The sequence below is a fragment of the Salmo salar genome, chromosome 07 (assembly GCF_965601325.2).
Source record: "Salmo salar chromosome 07, fSalSal1, whole genome shotgun sequence".
In the NCBI taxonomy this organism is placed as follows: Eukaryota; Metazoa; Chordata; class Actinopteri; order Salmoniformes; family Salmonidae; genus Salmo; species Salmo salar.
In genome coordinates, this window is record NC_138297.1 from 45,387,409 (window position 1) to 45,402,500 (window position 15,092).

At 45.4% G+C, this 15,092-nt stretch overlaps 1 protein-coding gene across 12 annotated transcripts in view; it reads left to right on the forward strand.

Moving 5' to 3' along the window:
- LOC106609328 (transcription factor SOX-5) overlaps window positions 1–15,092 on the forward strand; it is a 326,155-nt gene that overhangs the window by 215,464 nt on the left and 95,599 nt on the right. For 11 of the 12 annotated variants that reach the window (XM_014208018.3, XM_014208021.3, XM_014208022.3 and 8 more), the window contains exon 1: window positions 4,074–4,298. The exons of the other annotated variant lie outside the window; for it this stretch is intronic. In XM_014208018.3, coding sequence (XP_014063493.1) covers window positions 4,261–4,298 — 38 coding nt within the window. In that variant the 5' untranslated portion in view covers window positions 4,074–4,260. Of the gene's footprint in view, window positions 1–4,073; window positions 4,299–15,092 lie in introns of those variants that run through there. 12 annotated transcript variants of the gene reach the window in all.

Below are 15,092 nucleotides of genomic sequence, written 5' to 3' on the forward strand. Positions count from 1 at the left end.
ATGTATGACAATGGGTACACGCACGCACTCACACACACAAACACACACACAGACACACACACACACACACGGATTCATCATCATAACAAACAGCCATGAAAACTTTCCACCAGGAACTGAGAGTTAGCTAAGGTCCATTGGAGTCTTTATGGGTCTCATTCTGCATACAGTTAATCTGTATAATAAAGCAGTTAGGTTGTCTGTAATACACAAACAACGTTATCATTGGGTTTGCAGCTGTTTTGCAGCAGAGGTCAAGGAGAGATGCCGTCTCCAATCCTGAGGACCAATTTACTCCCTGAATGAGATTACATCTAACCTCCAGATATGTTTTTCTTCATTTTTCCTGAAGAATTAGATTAAACTAAATAGAATCATAATGACAGTTATTGTTGCTGCTATTGCCATGTCCATAACTCTATATTTTATTTATCAAATAGAGAGGATAGGTATGTGTGTGAATTTGGGCTTGTGTTTCTGGTGAGGTTTTTGTGCTTATTTGACAGTAGGAACAAGCAGACGAACAAGACAGACAACCCTGTTACACAATATTCATACTTGGATAGACAGATTTTGTTCAGGTTATGCATTAGTGTGTGTGTGTGGGTGTGCCTGCAAGCATTCAGGCATTTGTCACACATTTATGTGCGCTAGTGTGTGTGTGTGTGTGTGTGTGTGTGTGTGTGTGTGTGTGTGTGTGTGTGTGTGTGTGTGTGTGTGTGTGTGTGTGTGTGTGTGTGTGTGTGTGTGCAGGAGCGTGCACGCCTGTGTGTTTGTGTCTCCACTAGCATATGTGCTTGTGTGTGTGTTGAGTACAGATGGAGTGATGGCGTGTTTAAAGTTTTCCAGGCTACTGTGTTTCAGGCTGTCAGGTTTGTTTTTCTTTCCTCCAGAACAATGGCTGATTGGCTCTGTCTGTGACACACAGACCACACACTCCTAATAGTGACTGACAGCGCTAAGGGCTGTCTGCCTGCCTGCCTGCCTGACACTCACACACTCAGTACCACATGCACACACACACACACACACACACACACACACACACACACACACACACACACACACACACACACACACACACACACACACACACACACACACACACTCCAAATTCTCCTTCTTCACACTTACTTACTTATCAGATGTGTGTGTGTACACGTGTGCGTGCATGTTTGTGTGTGTGTGTATTTGAACTGTCAATAACAATATAGGATATGTAGGACATATTTTTTTCTAATCTTGTTTAAGCTTGTTTTTGCATATTTGATTAAATTCATTTATAAACGTTCTGATGTTTCCTTCATTCTGTATAATATGTTGTTCCATTGAGAACTAATGCAAAGAGTCCTCTGTACTGAGAAAGGTGTTATACTCTATAAAGGCTATTACAGTGTTATAATCATCCTTATCACTATTATGAATACTCAGAATGGAAGAGCAGGACTTGTGAAAAAGACTGTATCTGGGCAGATTTATTTCACAGTAAGAAGGGAGAGAAGAGACTCTCAAAACTTGTGAAAGAAAATAAAACCCATGTGGTTTCATGTAGACAAGAGTACCGAAGACTGAGGTCCAGAGAGGTGACTGGAGTGGAGTGTTGAGAGGATTCTATACCAGTGGGTGTGTGTGTGTGTGTGTGTGTGTGTGTGTGTGTGTGTGTGTGTGTGTGTGTGTGTGTGTGTGTGTGTGTGTGTGTGTGTGTGTGTGTGTGTGTGTGTGTGTGTGTGTGTGTGTGTGTGTGTGTGCATGCATGTGTACAGAGCTTAAGGAAGGGGGCAGTGTTTGCTCTATGGAAGCAACCATCCCAACGGCCACAGCCCCTCCCCTCACACTCACAAACTCTCTCTCTCTCTCTCTCTCTCTCTCTCTCTCTCTCTCTCTCTCTCTCTCTCTCTCTCTCTCTCTCTCTCTCTCTCTCTCTCTCTCTCAATTCAATTCAATCAATTCAAAGGGTTTTATTGGCATGGGAAACATATGTTTACATTGCCAACGCAAGTGAAATAGATAATAAACAAAAGTCAAATCAAATCACTTTATATTTGCCACATGCGCTGAATACAACAGGTGTAGACCTTACAGTGAAATGCTTACTTACAAGCCCTTAACCTAAAATGCAGTTTTAAGAAAATACCTGAACAAAAAAAAAGTAAGAGATAAGAATGACAAATGATTAAAGAGCAGCAGTAAATAACAATAGCGGGGCTATATACAGGGGGTACCGGTATTGAGGTAATATGTACATGTAGGTAGAGTTATTAAAGTGACTATGCGTTGATAATAACAGAGAGTAGCAGCACGACTGTCTTGGTGTGCTTGGACCATGTTAGTTTGTTGGTGATGTGGACGCCAAGGAACTCTCAACCTGCTCCACTACAGCCCCATCAATGAGAATGGGGGGGTGCTCTGTCTTCCTTTTCCTGTAGTCCACATTCATCTCCTTTGTTTTGATCACGTGGAGGGAGAGGTTTTTGTCCTTGCACCACACGGTCAGGTCTCTGACCTCCTCCCCATAGGCTGTCTCGGCGTTGTCGGTGATCAGGCCTACCACTGTTGTGTCATCAGCAAACTTAATGATGGTATTGGAGTCGTGCCTGGCCGTGCAGTCCTGAGTGAACAAGGAGTACAGGAGGGGACTGAGCACGCACCCCTGAGGGGCCCCCGTGTTGAGGATCAGCGTGGCGGATGTGTTGTTACCTACCCTTACCACCTGGGGGCGACCCGTCAGGAAGTCCAGGATCCAGTTGCAGAGGAAGTGTTTAGTCCCAGGGTCTTTAGCTTAGTGATGAGCTTTGATGGCACTATGGTGTTGAACACTGAGCTGTAATCAATTAATAGCATTCTCACATAGGTGTTCTTTTTGTCCAGGTGTGAAAGGGCAGTGTGGAGTGCAATAGAGATTGCATCAGCTGTGGATTTGTTGGTGTGGTATGCAAATTGGAGTGTGTCTAGGGTTTCTGGGATAATGGTGTTGATGTGAGCCTTGACCAGCCTTTCAAAGCATTTCATGGCTACAGACGTGAGTGCTACGGGTCGGAAGTCATTTAGGCAGGTTACCGTAGTGTTCTTGGGCACAGGGACTATGGTGGTCTGCTTGAAACATTTTGGTATTACAGATTGAAAATGTCAGTAAAGACACTTGCCAGTTGGTCAGCGCATGCTCAGAGTACACGTCCTGGAATCCGTCTGGCCCTGCAGCCTTGTGAATGTTGACCGGTTTGAAGGTCTTACTCACATTGGCTGTGGAGAGCGTGATCACATAGTCGTCCGGAACAGCTGATGCTCTCATACATGTTTAAGTGTTACTTGCCTCGAAGTGAGCATAGAAGTTATTTAGCTCGTCTGGCAGGCTCGTGTCACAGGGCAGCTATCGACTGTGCTTCCCTTGTAGTCTGTAATAGTTTGCAAGCCCTGCCACATTCGACGAGCGTCGAAGCTGGTGTAGTACGATTCGATATTTGTGTATGGACGCTTTCCCTGTTTGATGGTTCGCCGGAGAGCATAGCGGGATTTCAGATAAGTTTCTGGGTTAGAGTCCCAAACCTTGAAAGCGGCAGCTTTACCCTTTAGCTCAGTGCGAATGTTGCCTGTAATCCATGGCTTCTGGTTGGGGTATGTACGTATAGATAGATAGATAGATAGATAGATAGATAGATAGATAGATAGATAGATAGATAGATAGATAGATAGATAGATAGATAGATAGATAGATAGATAGATAGATAGATAGATAGATAGATAGATAGATAGATAGATAGATAGATAGATAGATAGATAGATAGATAGATAGATAGATAGATAGATAGATAGATAGATACATAGATAAAATTGAAATAAATAATAAAAAATGAACAGTAAAAAGTTTCAAAGGAATACAGACATTTCAAATGTCATTATGACTGTGTACAGTGTTGTATCGATGTTCACAATGTATCTCTCACACACACACACACACTGTGCCGTGCTCTGCGCTGGCCCTTTAAGAGCTGAGCCCATCTCTAACAGCTTACAGGGAGGGGAGGGCAGGAGGAGGGACAGAGACAGAGGGAGGGAGGGTGTGAGGCTGAGTGTGTGTGAGCGCTACGGAGAGAGAGAGAGAGAGAGAGAGAGAGAGAGAGAGAGGGAACAGTCTCCGTTGTCTCAGAGGTTGAAGGATCAATAGAGAGGCTTGTTGTGGCGGTTGTGATTCTGTTCCATCTGTGTGTCGGAGCTGCATGGTGTTAGAAGGAGGAATCCTAGTTCCCACAGACCTATTCCAGCATGCTCACAGACCCTGAGCTACCTCAGGAGTTTAACAGGTACGTACGCTCTTACTCTCTCTCACACACACACACGCACGCTCAGACAGACCGCGGGGAGAGAGGGACGACAGGACTGTGAGGGAAAGGGAAAGAGGCAGGGAGGGAGGGAGAATGAGAGAGCTAGTGTTTTGTTGTTGTTGAAGTGTTTGTGAAGGAGAAAGTGCTGCTTGGTGTAAAACTGTTTGCTGAAACAAAATAGTGTTTGCGGAGTTCCAAGGCTTTAATAGTCTGTTAGATAGATAGATAGATCGATAGAGAGAGAGAGAGAGAGAGGAGAGAGAGAGAGAGAGGAGAGAGAGAGAGGAGAGAGAGAGAGAGAGAGAGAGAGGTAAAGGAAATTAGATTATGAGAGAGGGAAAGATAAAAAGTTTGTTTGGCTGTCCTGTGCCTTTTACCGATACCAAGCTTGAGCAAACTGGTTGTGTGTGTGGTGTGTGTGTGTGTGTGTGTGTGTGTGTGTGTGTGTGTGTGTGTGTGTGTGTGTGTGTGTGTGTGTGTGTGTGTGTGTGTGTGTGTGTGTGTGTGTGTGTGTGTGTGTGTGCGTGCGTGCGTGCGTGCGTGTTTGTGTGTGTTGTCCAGCTGTGGTAATCAGAGTGACACTGAGAAGTGATCTGTGACTTTGGCCCTGCTCTCCCTCTCTCTCTCTCTCTCCTCTCTCTCTCTCTCTCTCCCTCTCTCTCTCTCTGTCTCTCTTCCTCTTTCCCTCCCTCACTCTCTCCACTGCACACGTTCCAGTTTAACTAAGTTGTTCATGTCAACATGTTCATTGCCGTGTTCAAGCAGCAGTGTTACTCACTGTCTGTCTATCTGTCTATGTGGGTGTGTACGTGTGTGTGCGCGCGTGTGTGTGTGTGTGTGTGTGTGTGTGTGTGTGTGTGTGTGTGTGTGTGTGCGCGCGCGTGTGTGTGTGTGTGTGTGTGTGTGTGTGTGTGTGTGTGTGTGTGTGTGTGTGTGTGTGTGTGTGTGTGTGTGTGTGTGTGTGTGTGTGTGTGCTGTGTGTCTGTGTGTGTCTGTGTCTGTGTCTGTGACAAACGTTATGTCCTTACTCTGTTTCTATGTGCTGAGGTGAGAGCGTGAACAGTGTGATTCAGTTTGACAAGAGTTTCTCAGAAAGTTCCCATTCACCAGCTAACTGCCTGACTGCCATATAATCAATCTGCAGTTCACTATTCAGAATGCCTGGCAACTAGTTGTACTTCTGCTTTATCTGAGGGGCTATTTTGAGACCCTGAGATAAGAAAGCTCACATTCATGTCGAGATGCTATCGAACAAGAGCAAATTGTTCAGGGTGGGAGAATTGTTGGGTTGTTTTTACAGAATCCACTCATGGTATATTCCCGTAGATGAAATAGAACACAAACACAGTAAACGTTAAAAGCCTACATTTAAACAAAATGTCCAATCTTTTATTTGTAGATCATGAACTAAAATTTGGGATTGTTTTTCTGTCGTTACAGCCACAGCTGTCTGTTGAGAGGGTTGATGTTTTTTTTAAATTAGTTTTATTCCAACTTTATTTAACCAGGCAAGTCAGTTAAGAACAAATTCTTATTTACAATGACAGCCTACGTTTTCCTCTGTTGTGTGAGAGAGGTGGAAATATTCTGACCGATTTACAGTTCGCGTCAACAACAAAACGGGCTTTGCTGGGGAATAATGGCTGTTTGATGTTAATGCCCTGAAAGAAAGATTACCCATAATACCCTGTTTTAATGCCAGTATTTTTTGATACACGCCCCTCTCTCACTTGACTTTTATTGCATTAAAGTACTGTACTGTTTCGCCAGATGAAACTAATCTTTTGTTTGGAGATAAACTCTATGGGTTTTAACCCTGAATTAAGAACACATTTATATGTCCCAGTAATGTGTTTTTAATAAGTCATCTATCCGCAAAGAGGGGAAGAGAGAAAAGATAACAACAGCAAACTATGTGTTAGTAAAAATGTAAAGGATTACATGTAAAAGCAGAATGTATGGAGATAAATGCAGGGATTACAGTGACTTAGAAAACGTCTGGTTGAAAGTCTGCTTTCCAGTAATGTACTCTATCAGTGGATAAGGAAGGAAGAAAGGGCGAGCTGTGCCGGCTCGTGTATGTTTAGACGGTGTAGTGTGTATTTATGACTGTGAGGCTCTCTACAGTGTGTGTGTGTGTGTGTGTGTGTGTGTGTGTGTGTGTGTGTGTGTGTGTGTGTGTGTGTGTGTGTGTGTGTGTGTGTGTGTGTGTGTGTGTGTGTGTGTGTGTGTGTGTGTGTGTGTGAGAGAGAGTTGTGCATTAGTCTCTTCAACGCAGAGGGAGAGCGAGTGTATGAGTGCAGTGTGTGTGTGTGTGTGTGTGTGTGTGTGTGTGTGTGTGCGAGACATATCATCATCGGTCCTGATGCTTTCTGTTCCTGCGTCTCTGTAAGTGTTCACTTTTCGTTCCTTCTCTCTCATCCCTCTCTCCGTTCTCGTTTACCTTCGCTTTTATCTGTTTTCTGCTTCAGTTATGAGTTATCAGGAGAAGAAAAGTGAGATACAGACAATTACTGTGTGGGAAAGCACTTTCTACTCTAATGTTGCTGGTTTATAGCAGCTTTAAAAGTTCTGTCACAATAACACAGTAAATGTATGTTCGGTACAGTGCGTAGGGAAATGAGCTGAGCTGGCCATGTGACGTGAAGAAATTCTCCTTCCTTTTTATATGTCTCTTGATTAGTTTGAGATGTAATTGATGGAAACAAGATGAGAATGGTTTGTTTTTAGGAGCTTTCTCATCCAGACATCGTTCATTAACGGTGAATGAACAGATTGAGATATTAAATAGATTGACCGATGCAAGAACATTCATGTTCATGTTACATTTTGACTGGATTGGTTTAAGTACAGAGTAAATCACCAGAAAACGTCATACTATTTACAGTCATTTATGCTGAGTAATATTTAAATATACGATGATGATGATGAATATATTATTATTATTATTGTTATAATTATACACCGCGTGTATGAACGTGATTATTACAATGTCATGTTATTATTGTCTTTGTAATATTGTACTTAAGTTGTTGTATATCTTGGTATTATTATGAATCATTCGTAAGTTTTCTCACTGACATTTTGTTCAGTTGTGAAAATAATAGTGATTTGACGGCTTGTTCAGATACGTTGACAGCTTCACTAAGAACGTCTATGATGCTTGTATGACATACTGAAACAGAGGGATTTCTCTGACATAGCTGTGGGATGAGTGTATGTGTGTGAGTTATCTGACAGATTCTGTGGTCAAACTGACAGATTCCACAGGGAGAGAGAGAGAGAGAGAGAGAGAGAGAGGATAGAGTGGAGGTATAGAGAAACAGAGAGAGAGAGAGAGAGAGAGAGAGAGAGAGGATAGAGTGGAGGTATAGAGAAACAGAGAGAGAGAGAGAGAGAGAGAGAGAGAGAGAGAGAGAGAGAGCGAACAGAGAGAGGGTAACCGAAAGAGAGACACCGAAAGAGAGGAAGAAAGAGACAGATAGATAGAAAGAGAGAGATGCAGAAATAAAGGGAAAAGAGCGAGATTGATCGTAAAGAAGGGGCAGAGAAGAAGAAGGGGACTCCTAGGGGTGCTGAGGGGTGCTGAGGGGTGCTGAGGGGTGCTGAGGGGAGCAGTGTGGAACTCTCACTCTCTACCATTTGTCCCTGTGGGTTTATTGGGGGGGTCGTGGTGTAATGTCGCATTTTATGAGTGGGTCCACACCGGTTGTCTAAACACCTAAATGTGCCTTATTAGTAAAACTGCAAAAATGGTTATACAAGAACACTTCAATGGTTTGTGTTGATTTCTGCTGCTAAGATAATAATGTAGAAATGTGGTAGAAATGTGTATTTAAGTGTGTCGTCATCGCATTGGTATTGCATTGAAATACATGATGGGATATTATTATAAAGTATGACAGTGGATTTTAATTGCGGTAGTGTAATTTGTTACTGTTTGAAACTTTTAAATTGAATGGAATTAATTCAGGAATTAAGGGAATCAAAGTGTGTAATGTGAATTCAAGTTGAATAGTATTGAATTGGATTTATGTAGCATTAACTAGAAAAGCATTGCGGATTAAAATGGTTAAGTGTTTTAAAGGGATAGGGTGGCGTGTTACGGACTGTTTTGAGAAAGCGGGGTACAGTGTGTGTGGGTGTGTGTGTGATTGAGTGGTGTGTCCGTCTGAACACTAATGCAGACCTTGTCCCCTCACTCTCTTTCTCTCTCTCTATCTCTCCCTATGGCCTCTCTGGGCCTCTTTCTCTCTCTCTCTCTCTCTCTCTCTCTCTCTCTCTCTCTCTCTCTCTGTCTCTGGGTCTTTCTCTCAGACTGGTTCATTGTCTGGCCCATATTGTCAGTCCCCGGAGCGGCTTGATAACCGTGTCTCCATGTTGGAAAAAAGAAAGAAAGACAGAAGAATACCAGAGCAGAATGCTAAAGGACCTCCCTCTCTCTCCCTCTCTCTCCCTCTCTCTCCCCCCTCCGCTCTCAACCCACAGACCTCCCCAGTGCTGTCAGCTGACCTCTCTAACAGCCAATCGGTGACTGGTAAATTAGTCTCGGTAGATTGGAGGCGAAAGCGCAGAGGACTTAAACTTTTCTCTGGCCGCCCCACTTGTGTCCCTCTGTGTGTGTGTGTGTGTGTGTGTGTGTGTGTGTGTGTGTGTGTGTGTGTGTGTGTGTGTGTGTGTGTGTGTGTGGGTGTGGGTGTGTGTGTGTGGGTTCATTGAGGGGGGCTAACGAGAGATGAGTCACATGGCTAGGGGTTAGAGGTCAAAGGTTAGGGCAGACTATTGCATCATGGTCGGTCGGAGTAATAAAAGTCAGAGGCTGTTGACTCTGAGAGGGGAAGAAGCCATGCGAAGTCCTGGGATTCTCTCATTCCTGTGTCCTCTGTCCCTCCTTCCCGCCTTCCATCCCCCTCTCTCTCCCTCTTTCCATCCCTGTGCGCCCCACAATGACAGACAGTGTTAGTCTCTTTGGCCTTACCCAGGGTGGTACAATAGCAACTCTGTGTCTGCAGGTAGGGAGGGGGACGGGGGGAAAGGGGGAGGAGGGGGAGTGGGATGGGAGGAGGGGGGTCAAGGGAAGGGAGGAGGCTATTTGGGTGAGGTGGGAGAGTTTCAAAGTACGGGGCAAAAGGGAGAGCCCAGCTGTGAATAAGTGTGGGTATGTGGATGTGTGTGTGTGTGTGTTTGTGTGTGCTTTCGCCAGTCTGCGTTTCTGTTTCCTTGTGTGTGTGTGTGTGTGTTCGTGTGTGTGTGTGTGTGTGTGTGTGTGTGTGTGTGTGTGTGTGAGAGAGAGAGAGAGAGAGAGAGAGAGAGAGATAGAGTGTTCAGTCTGTCCTGTTGTTTCTCTTCTATCCGTGGGCCACTCCAGAGAGCTGAGCGAGACTCGTGTTTTTTACAGGGAGCCGTAGAGAGTGACTGAGACAAATGGACAAGACTTTTTATGGATGAACTGAACAACTGGAGTCTAAACAGTGAGCGTCACACAATGGAAAATCTGTGTTCATCTGTCAATAAACATTACTGATCTACTTCTTCCCTCATAAACACCAGGGAATAGGTCTGAAAAGCAACGGGGACGTTGTCGTTTTGCCGTTTTTCTCCCTCCAAAACTTTTCTCACGGCCTAGCCCCGCGACTCTCAGATCAGCCAGCCCAAAAAGAGAGCGAGAAAGAGGGAGTGACCGAGTGAATGACTGGCGGTCTTTTTCAGTCCCATTTCACTTGCTTTATTTTCCCCAGCTAACCCTCATATGGAAGCTCTCCAAGGTAAAATGTCAGTGAAAATCACAGCGTGGTGACTCAGTCTAAAGAAATAAATAACTATTACAACAACATGACGAAGTATGCAGACTGCTGCAATGAGCAGTGATGACTAACTACAGCCCAGGCAGAACAGAACAGAAGAGTGTGTGTGTGTGTGTGTGTGTGTGTGTGTGTGTGTGTGTGTGTGTGTGGTGTGTGCGCGCGTGCGTGCGTGCGTGCGTGCGTGAAGGAAGCACTTGAGGACCACAAACTACATGAGCTGGCCCATGCCTTCTGTCCTCCCTGACAGCACACACACACGTACTTGGGACTACAAACATCGGCTGTGTGTGTGATGACATTGATGACAGTGACATTAGCCACTGTCTTATTGCCTTTTGTGGTTAATCTGGACAGGAAACGTGGTCGCTCCCTCAGCCTCCATTTCAGAGAAAAGAAACAGAGGGTGCTTTGTGTGTGAGAGTGCGTCTGTGTCGGTGCGTCATGTTAGCATACAGTACATCTGCAATAATGTCACAAGGTTTCTCTCAATCCTTTATATGCTCTCCTCTTGTCATCACCCATATGACATTGAGCAGGTAACTGGAACTGAGTAGATAGAATGACAGCCAAGTCAAGGAGATTGGCTGGTGTGTGTGTGTGTGTGTGTGTGTGTGTGTGTGTGTGTGGTGTGTGTGTGTGTGTGTGTGTGTGTGTGTGTGTGTGTGTGTGTGTGTGTGTGTGTGTGTGTGTGTGTGTGTGTGTGTGTGTGTGTGTGTGTGTGTGTGTGTGTGTGTGTGTGTGTGTGTGTGTGTGTGTGTGTGTGTGCCTACTAGCCGACTAGCTGAAATGGCTGTACTAGCCACCACAATAACCAGGGAATATCATTGACTCCATTGAAGTGTGGAGTCCTTAAGTCCACTAGCTTATGTGTTCCCTTTCTCCTGTTGCAGTCTCACTGTTCCCCCTGATAGACAGCCTATTAATAGATATTAGGCAATATCCTTAAGAGTCAGACAAGACACAGGGAGGAGGAGGAGGAGGAGGGAGGAGTAGGGAGGAGGAGGAGGAGGAGGGAGGAGGAGGCGGGGGGACAAACAGCTGATTGTGTAAAGAAGGATCACTCAGTAAGACAATACTACAAGCTATCTCAATACTTCACCCCAGAGAGAGCGAGAGAGAGGAGGGAGGGAGAGAGGGAGAGGGAGAGAGAAAGAAAATAGATGTAGACTTGACAGAGAGGATAAAGAATGGGATGGAGGGAGAGTGTACAGAGTGTAAGAAAAGCAGCAAGAGAACGGAGAGTTAAAGAGAGGGTTGATAGCATATTTCAATATCTGATGGAACATTTCTTTAAACTCATCCCTCAGGAGTTATACAGTGTACCTATGGAAATGCTGAGGTTTTCTGTACTGCTGTTTGATACGCTGTTCTGTTCCCTTACCTCAGCTAACCTTCACCTGACTGACAGGTAGTAGGGGAAGGGTCGCACAGAGATGACATCACTACCTCTTGGGGATGTGGATTTAAAGCCCCATTTTGATGTAATGTTGAAATTATTTTAAGCAGTCTAAATTTGACCTATATGAAATTCTAATATTAATTTATATTTTGTTTAATATGCATGTTTATTCAGCAATTGAAATACAGGATCACAGTTCAAATAGAGGATAATGGTTGTGTACATAAGACAGTTAATGTAGTATTCTCTAGAAAAACATTCTGATCTCTGTAGAAGAAGAGCAAGAATTATTATTAAGAGGGGGAAAGATAAACACAGCGATTTAGAGAAAGAAAGTGAGAAAGAGACGGAACAAGAGAGAGAGAAAGAAAATGAGACATAAGGAGAGAGAGAGGGACAGATAGATAGACAGAGAGACACAGAGAGAGAGAGAGACAGAGAGACAGAGGGAGAGAGAGAATGAGAGACAGAGAGAGGGACAGACAGATAGAGAGACAGAGAGACACAGAGAGAGAGAGAGAGAAAGAGAGACAGAGAGAGAGAGAAAGAAAATGAGACATAAGGAGAGAGAGCGAGAGAGACAGATAGAGAGAGAGAGACAGAGAGACAGAGAGAGAGTGAGTGAGAGAGAGCGACATAGAGATAGACAGAGAGAGAGAGCGACAGAGAGAGAGACAGAGAGAGAGAGAGACGGAGACAGAGAGAGAGTGAGGGAGAGAGAGAGCGACAGAGAGAGAGACAGAGAGAGAGAGGGGGAGAGAGAGACAGAGAGAGAGACAGAGAGAGAGAGGGGGAGAGAGAGACAGAGAGAGAGAGAGAGAGAGAAAGAAAATGAGACAGATAGAGAGAGAGACAGAGACAGAGAGAGAGTGAGGGAGAGAGAGAGCGACAGAGAGAGAGAGAGAGAGAGAGAGGGGGAGAGAGAGACAGAGAGAGAGAGAGAGTGAGAAAGAAAATGAGACAGATAGAGAGAGAGACAGAGAGACAGAGAGAGAGTGAGGGAAAGAGAGAGCGACAGAGAGAGAGACAGAGAGAGAGAGGGGGAGAGAGAGACAGAGAGACAGAGAGAGAGTGAGGGAGAGAGAGAGAGAGAGAGCGACAGCGAGAGAGACAGAGAGAGAGAGAGGGGGAGAGAGAGAGAGTGAAAGAGAGCAGTCTGAAGGTGTGTGTAATATCATCTAGCATATAGGAGATGACTGCTTTGTTTCTCACTCGGTCTTCATGAAACATGAAACAAATCTTTACCCCCGTCGGAGCGTTTCTAACATGAATGATTTAACACATCGCTACTGGGATGCGATGAGATACGGGGCCCAGCGTGTGTGTGTGTGTGTGTGTGTGTGTGTGTGTGTGTGTGTGTGTGTGTGTGTGTGTGTGTGTGTGTGTGTGTGTGTGTGTGTGTGTGTGTGTGTGTGTGTGTGTGTGTGTGTGTGTGTGTGTGTGTGTGTGTGTATATATATGTGTGTCTCTAGATTTGTGTGTGTCATCTCGTTCCTCTCTCTCTGTGCAGCGTGAGTCGTCGTTGAAGTGGGTCACTTGTGCTGGACTGGCTGGTGTTAAGTGAGTTAACCACCGGTCAGTCAGTCTGTGATGGAGATTAACAGTCAATCAGTCTACTTGGGTAGTTAATGGACAGTGTACTTGGCTGATTAGTGACTTAACAGTACATGTACATGTGTGATATGAGAGGGACTTAACACAGTAGCACTCAGTCATCATCAAAGAGATGAAGTCGTCCAGGGGAAGTGGTTCTTTAATCTAAGCTTAGTAGCTAACACTAACGCTCAGCCAGGGTGTGTGTGTGTGTGTGTGTGTGTGTGTGTGTGTGTGTGTGTGTGTGTGTGTGTGTGTGTGTGTGTGTGTGTGTGTGTGTGTGTGTGTGTGTGTGTGTGTGTGTGTGTGTGTGTGCGTTTTGAACCCACTAACTCCCACAACCAGCAGTTGAGAAGGGAAGGTAGAGAGCTGGACACCTGAGTCGTGAGCTCTGAACACATCAGACGTCCAGTTCTCGTTCCCGTGTTTCCCGTGTTTCCCGTGTTTCCCGTGTTTCCCGTGTTTCCCGTGTTTCCCGTGTTTCCCGTGTTTCCCGTGTTTCCCGTGCTGTTGTTTAAAAGGATTGTCTTTACATCATGTATTGGTTGGATGGTTGGCGCTCAGAGCATCGGCGCATGTTCAGTTTGCCGTGAGGGCCAGTGGTGTGTGTGCATACATGAACGCTTACGTGTGTGTGTGTGTGTGTGTGTGTGTGTGTGTGTGTGTGTGTGTGTGTGTGTGTGTGTGTGTGTGTGTGTGTGTGTGTGTAAAACGGCCCGGTGTGTCTGTATGTGCCTGGTTTTATTTTCCCGGCTGCCGGTGAGAGAGGGAGGTGTGTTTGGCATGTCTGTCTGTGTTCGCGCCACAGAAGGAAGGAGCAAAATTATGCTAATGGTCGCTAATTATGACCTTGGAGACTGGCTTTGCTGCCAATTTATCTACTTATTAATAAAGCTCTTCTTTTTAATCTCAACATCACTACTGTACATGTGTTCAATGTTTCATGGAGCAGCCTCTTGTGCAGGACAGGTCTGCCAACTTGAAATGAAATTGCTGCTATAACCTGCTCACCTGGTGTGCTGAGTTCTATAGTAATTAGGCATCAAAGGCTTGGAGGAAAATAGACATTTTATTGCTCAAGAGGAGATCTGTGAATGGAGGAAGGATGGAGGGGTGAGAGGGGGATGGAGGGAAGAGAGGAGGGCACAGCAGAGGGGAGGAAAGAGGGGGGGGATGGAGGGGTGAGAGGAGGAGAGGGGAGGGTGTTGTGTCTAACCTCAGGAATATTCCGGAGTCACAGCATCCAACAGACTGGGTTCTTGTTCTCCTGATAGGTGTGTGACCTGCCCAAAAGTTGCTCTTAGGTACACAGATCTAGGATCAGCTTACCCTCCCTGCTGCTAACCTTAACTATTAGGCAGAAGAAGAAAAAAACTGACCTTAGATCAGTGTCCAGGTATACTACTCCAGTCCTGTGTGGTGTCTAGAGGACGTGGGAGGAGTGCAGCTGGGCAGAGAGGTGTGGACAGGACATGGGTGGAGGGGCGGTAGACTGGTTGAGGTGGGGTGGACTGAGGGCGGTTGTGTGTGTGTGTGTGTGTGAGGAGGGGCTATGTTTATCGGAGTGGTGTGTGTAGGGTCGGTGTGTGTGTGTGTGTGTGTGTGTGTGTTGCAGAAACAAAAGGCTCCAGTGTGTGAGAGTGAAAGGAGGTAAAGTAAACAGCCTGTGATGAGGACAGACCTGCAGTGTGTGTGTGTGTGTGTGTGTGTGTGTGTGTGTGTGTGTGTGTGTGTGTGTGTGTGTGTGTGTGTGTGTGTGTCTGTGTGTGTGTCTGTGTGTGTGTGTGTGTGTGTGTGTGTGTGTGTGTGTGTGTGCGTGCGTGCGTGCGTGCGTGCGTGCGTGCGTGTGCGTGTGCGTTCGTGCGTGTCGCGTGGCCTGTAGTTGATACAGCTGGGCCTTCCTCTCTCTCTGCCCAGAGTGTGAAACACTGGGAGAACTCAACACACACTTTCTAACGTTTCACAGATGATAAAGAT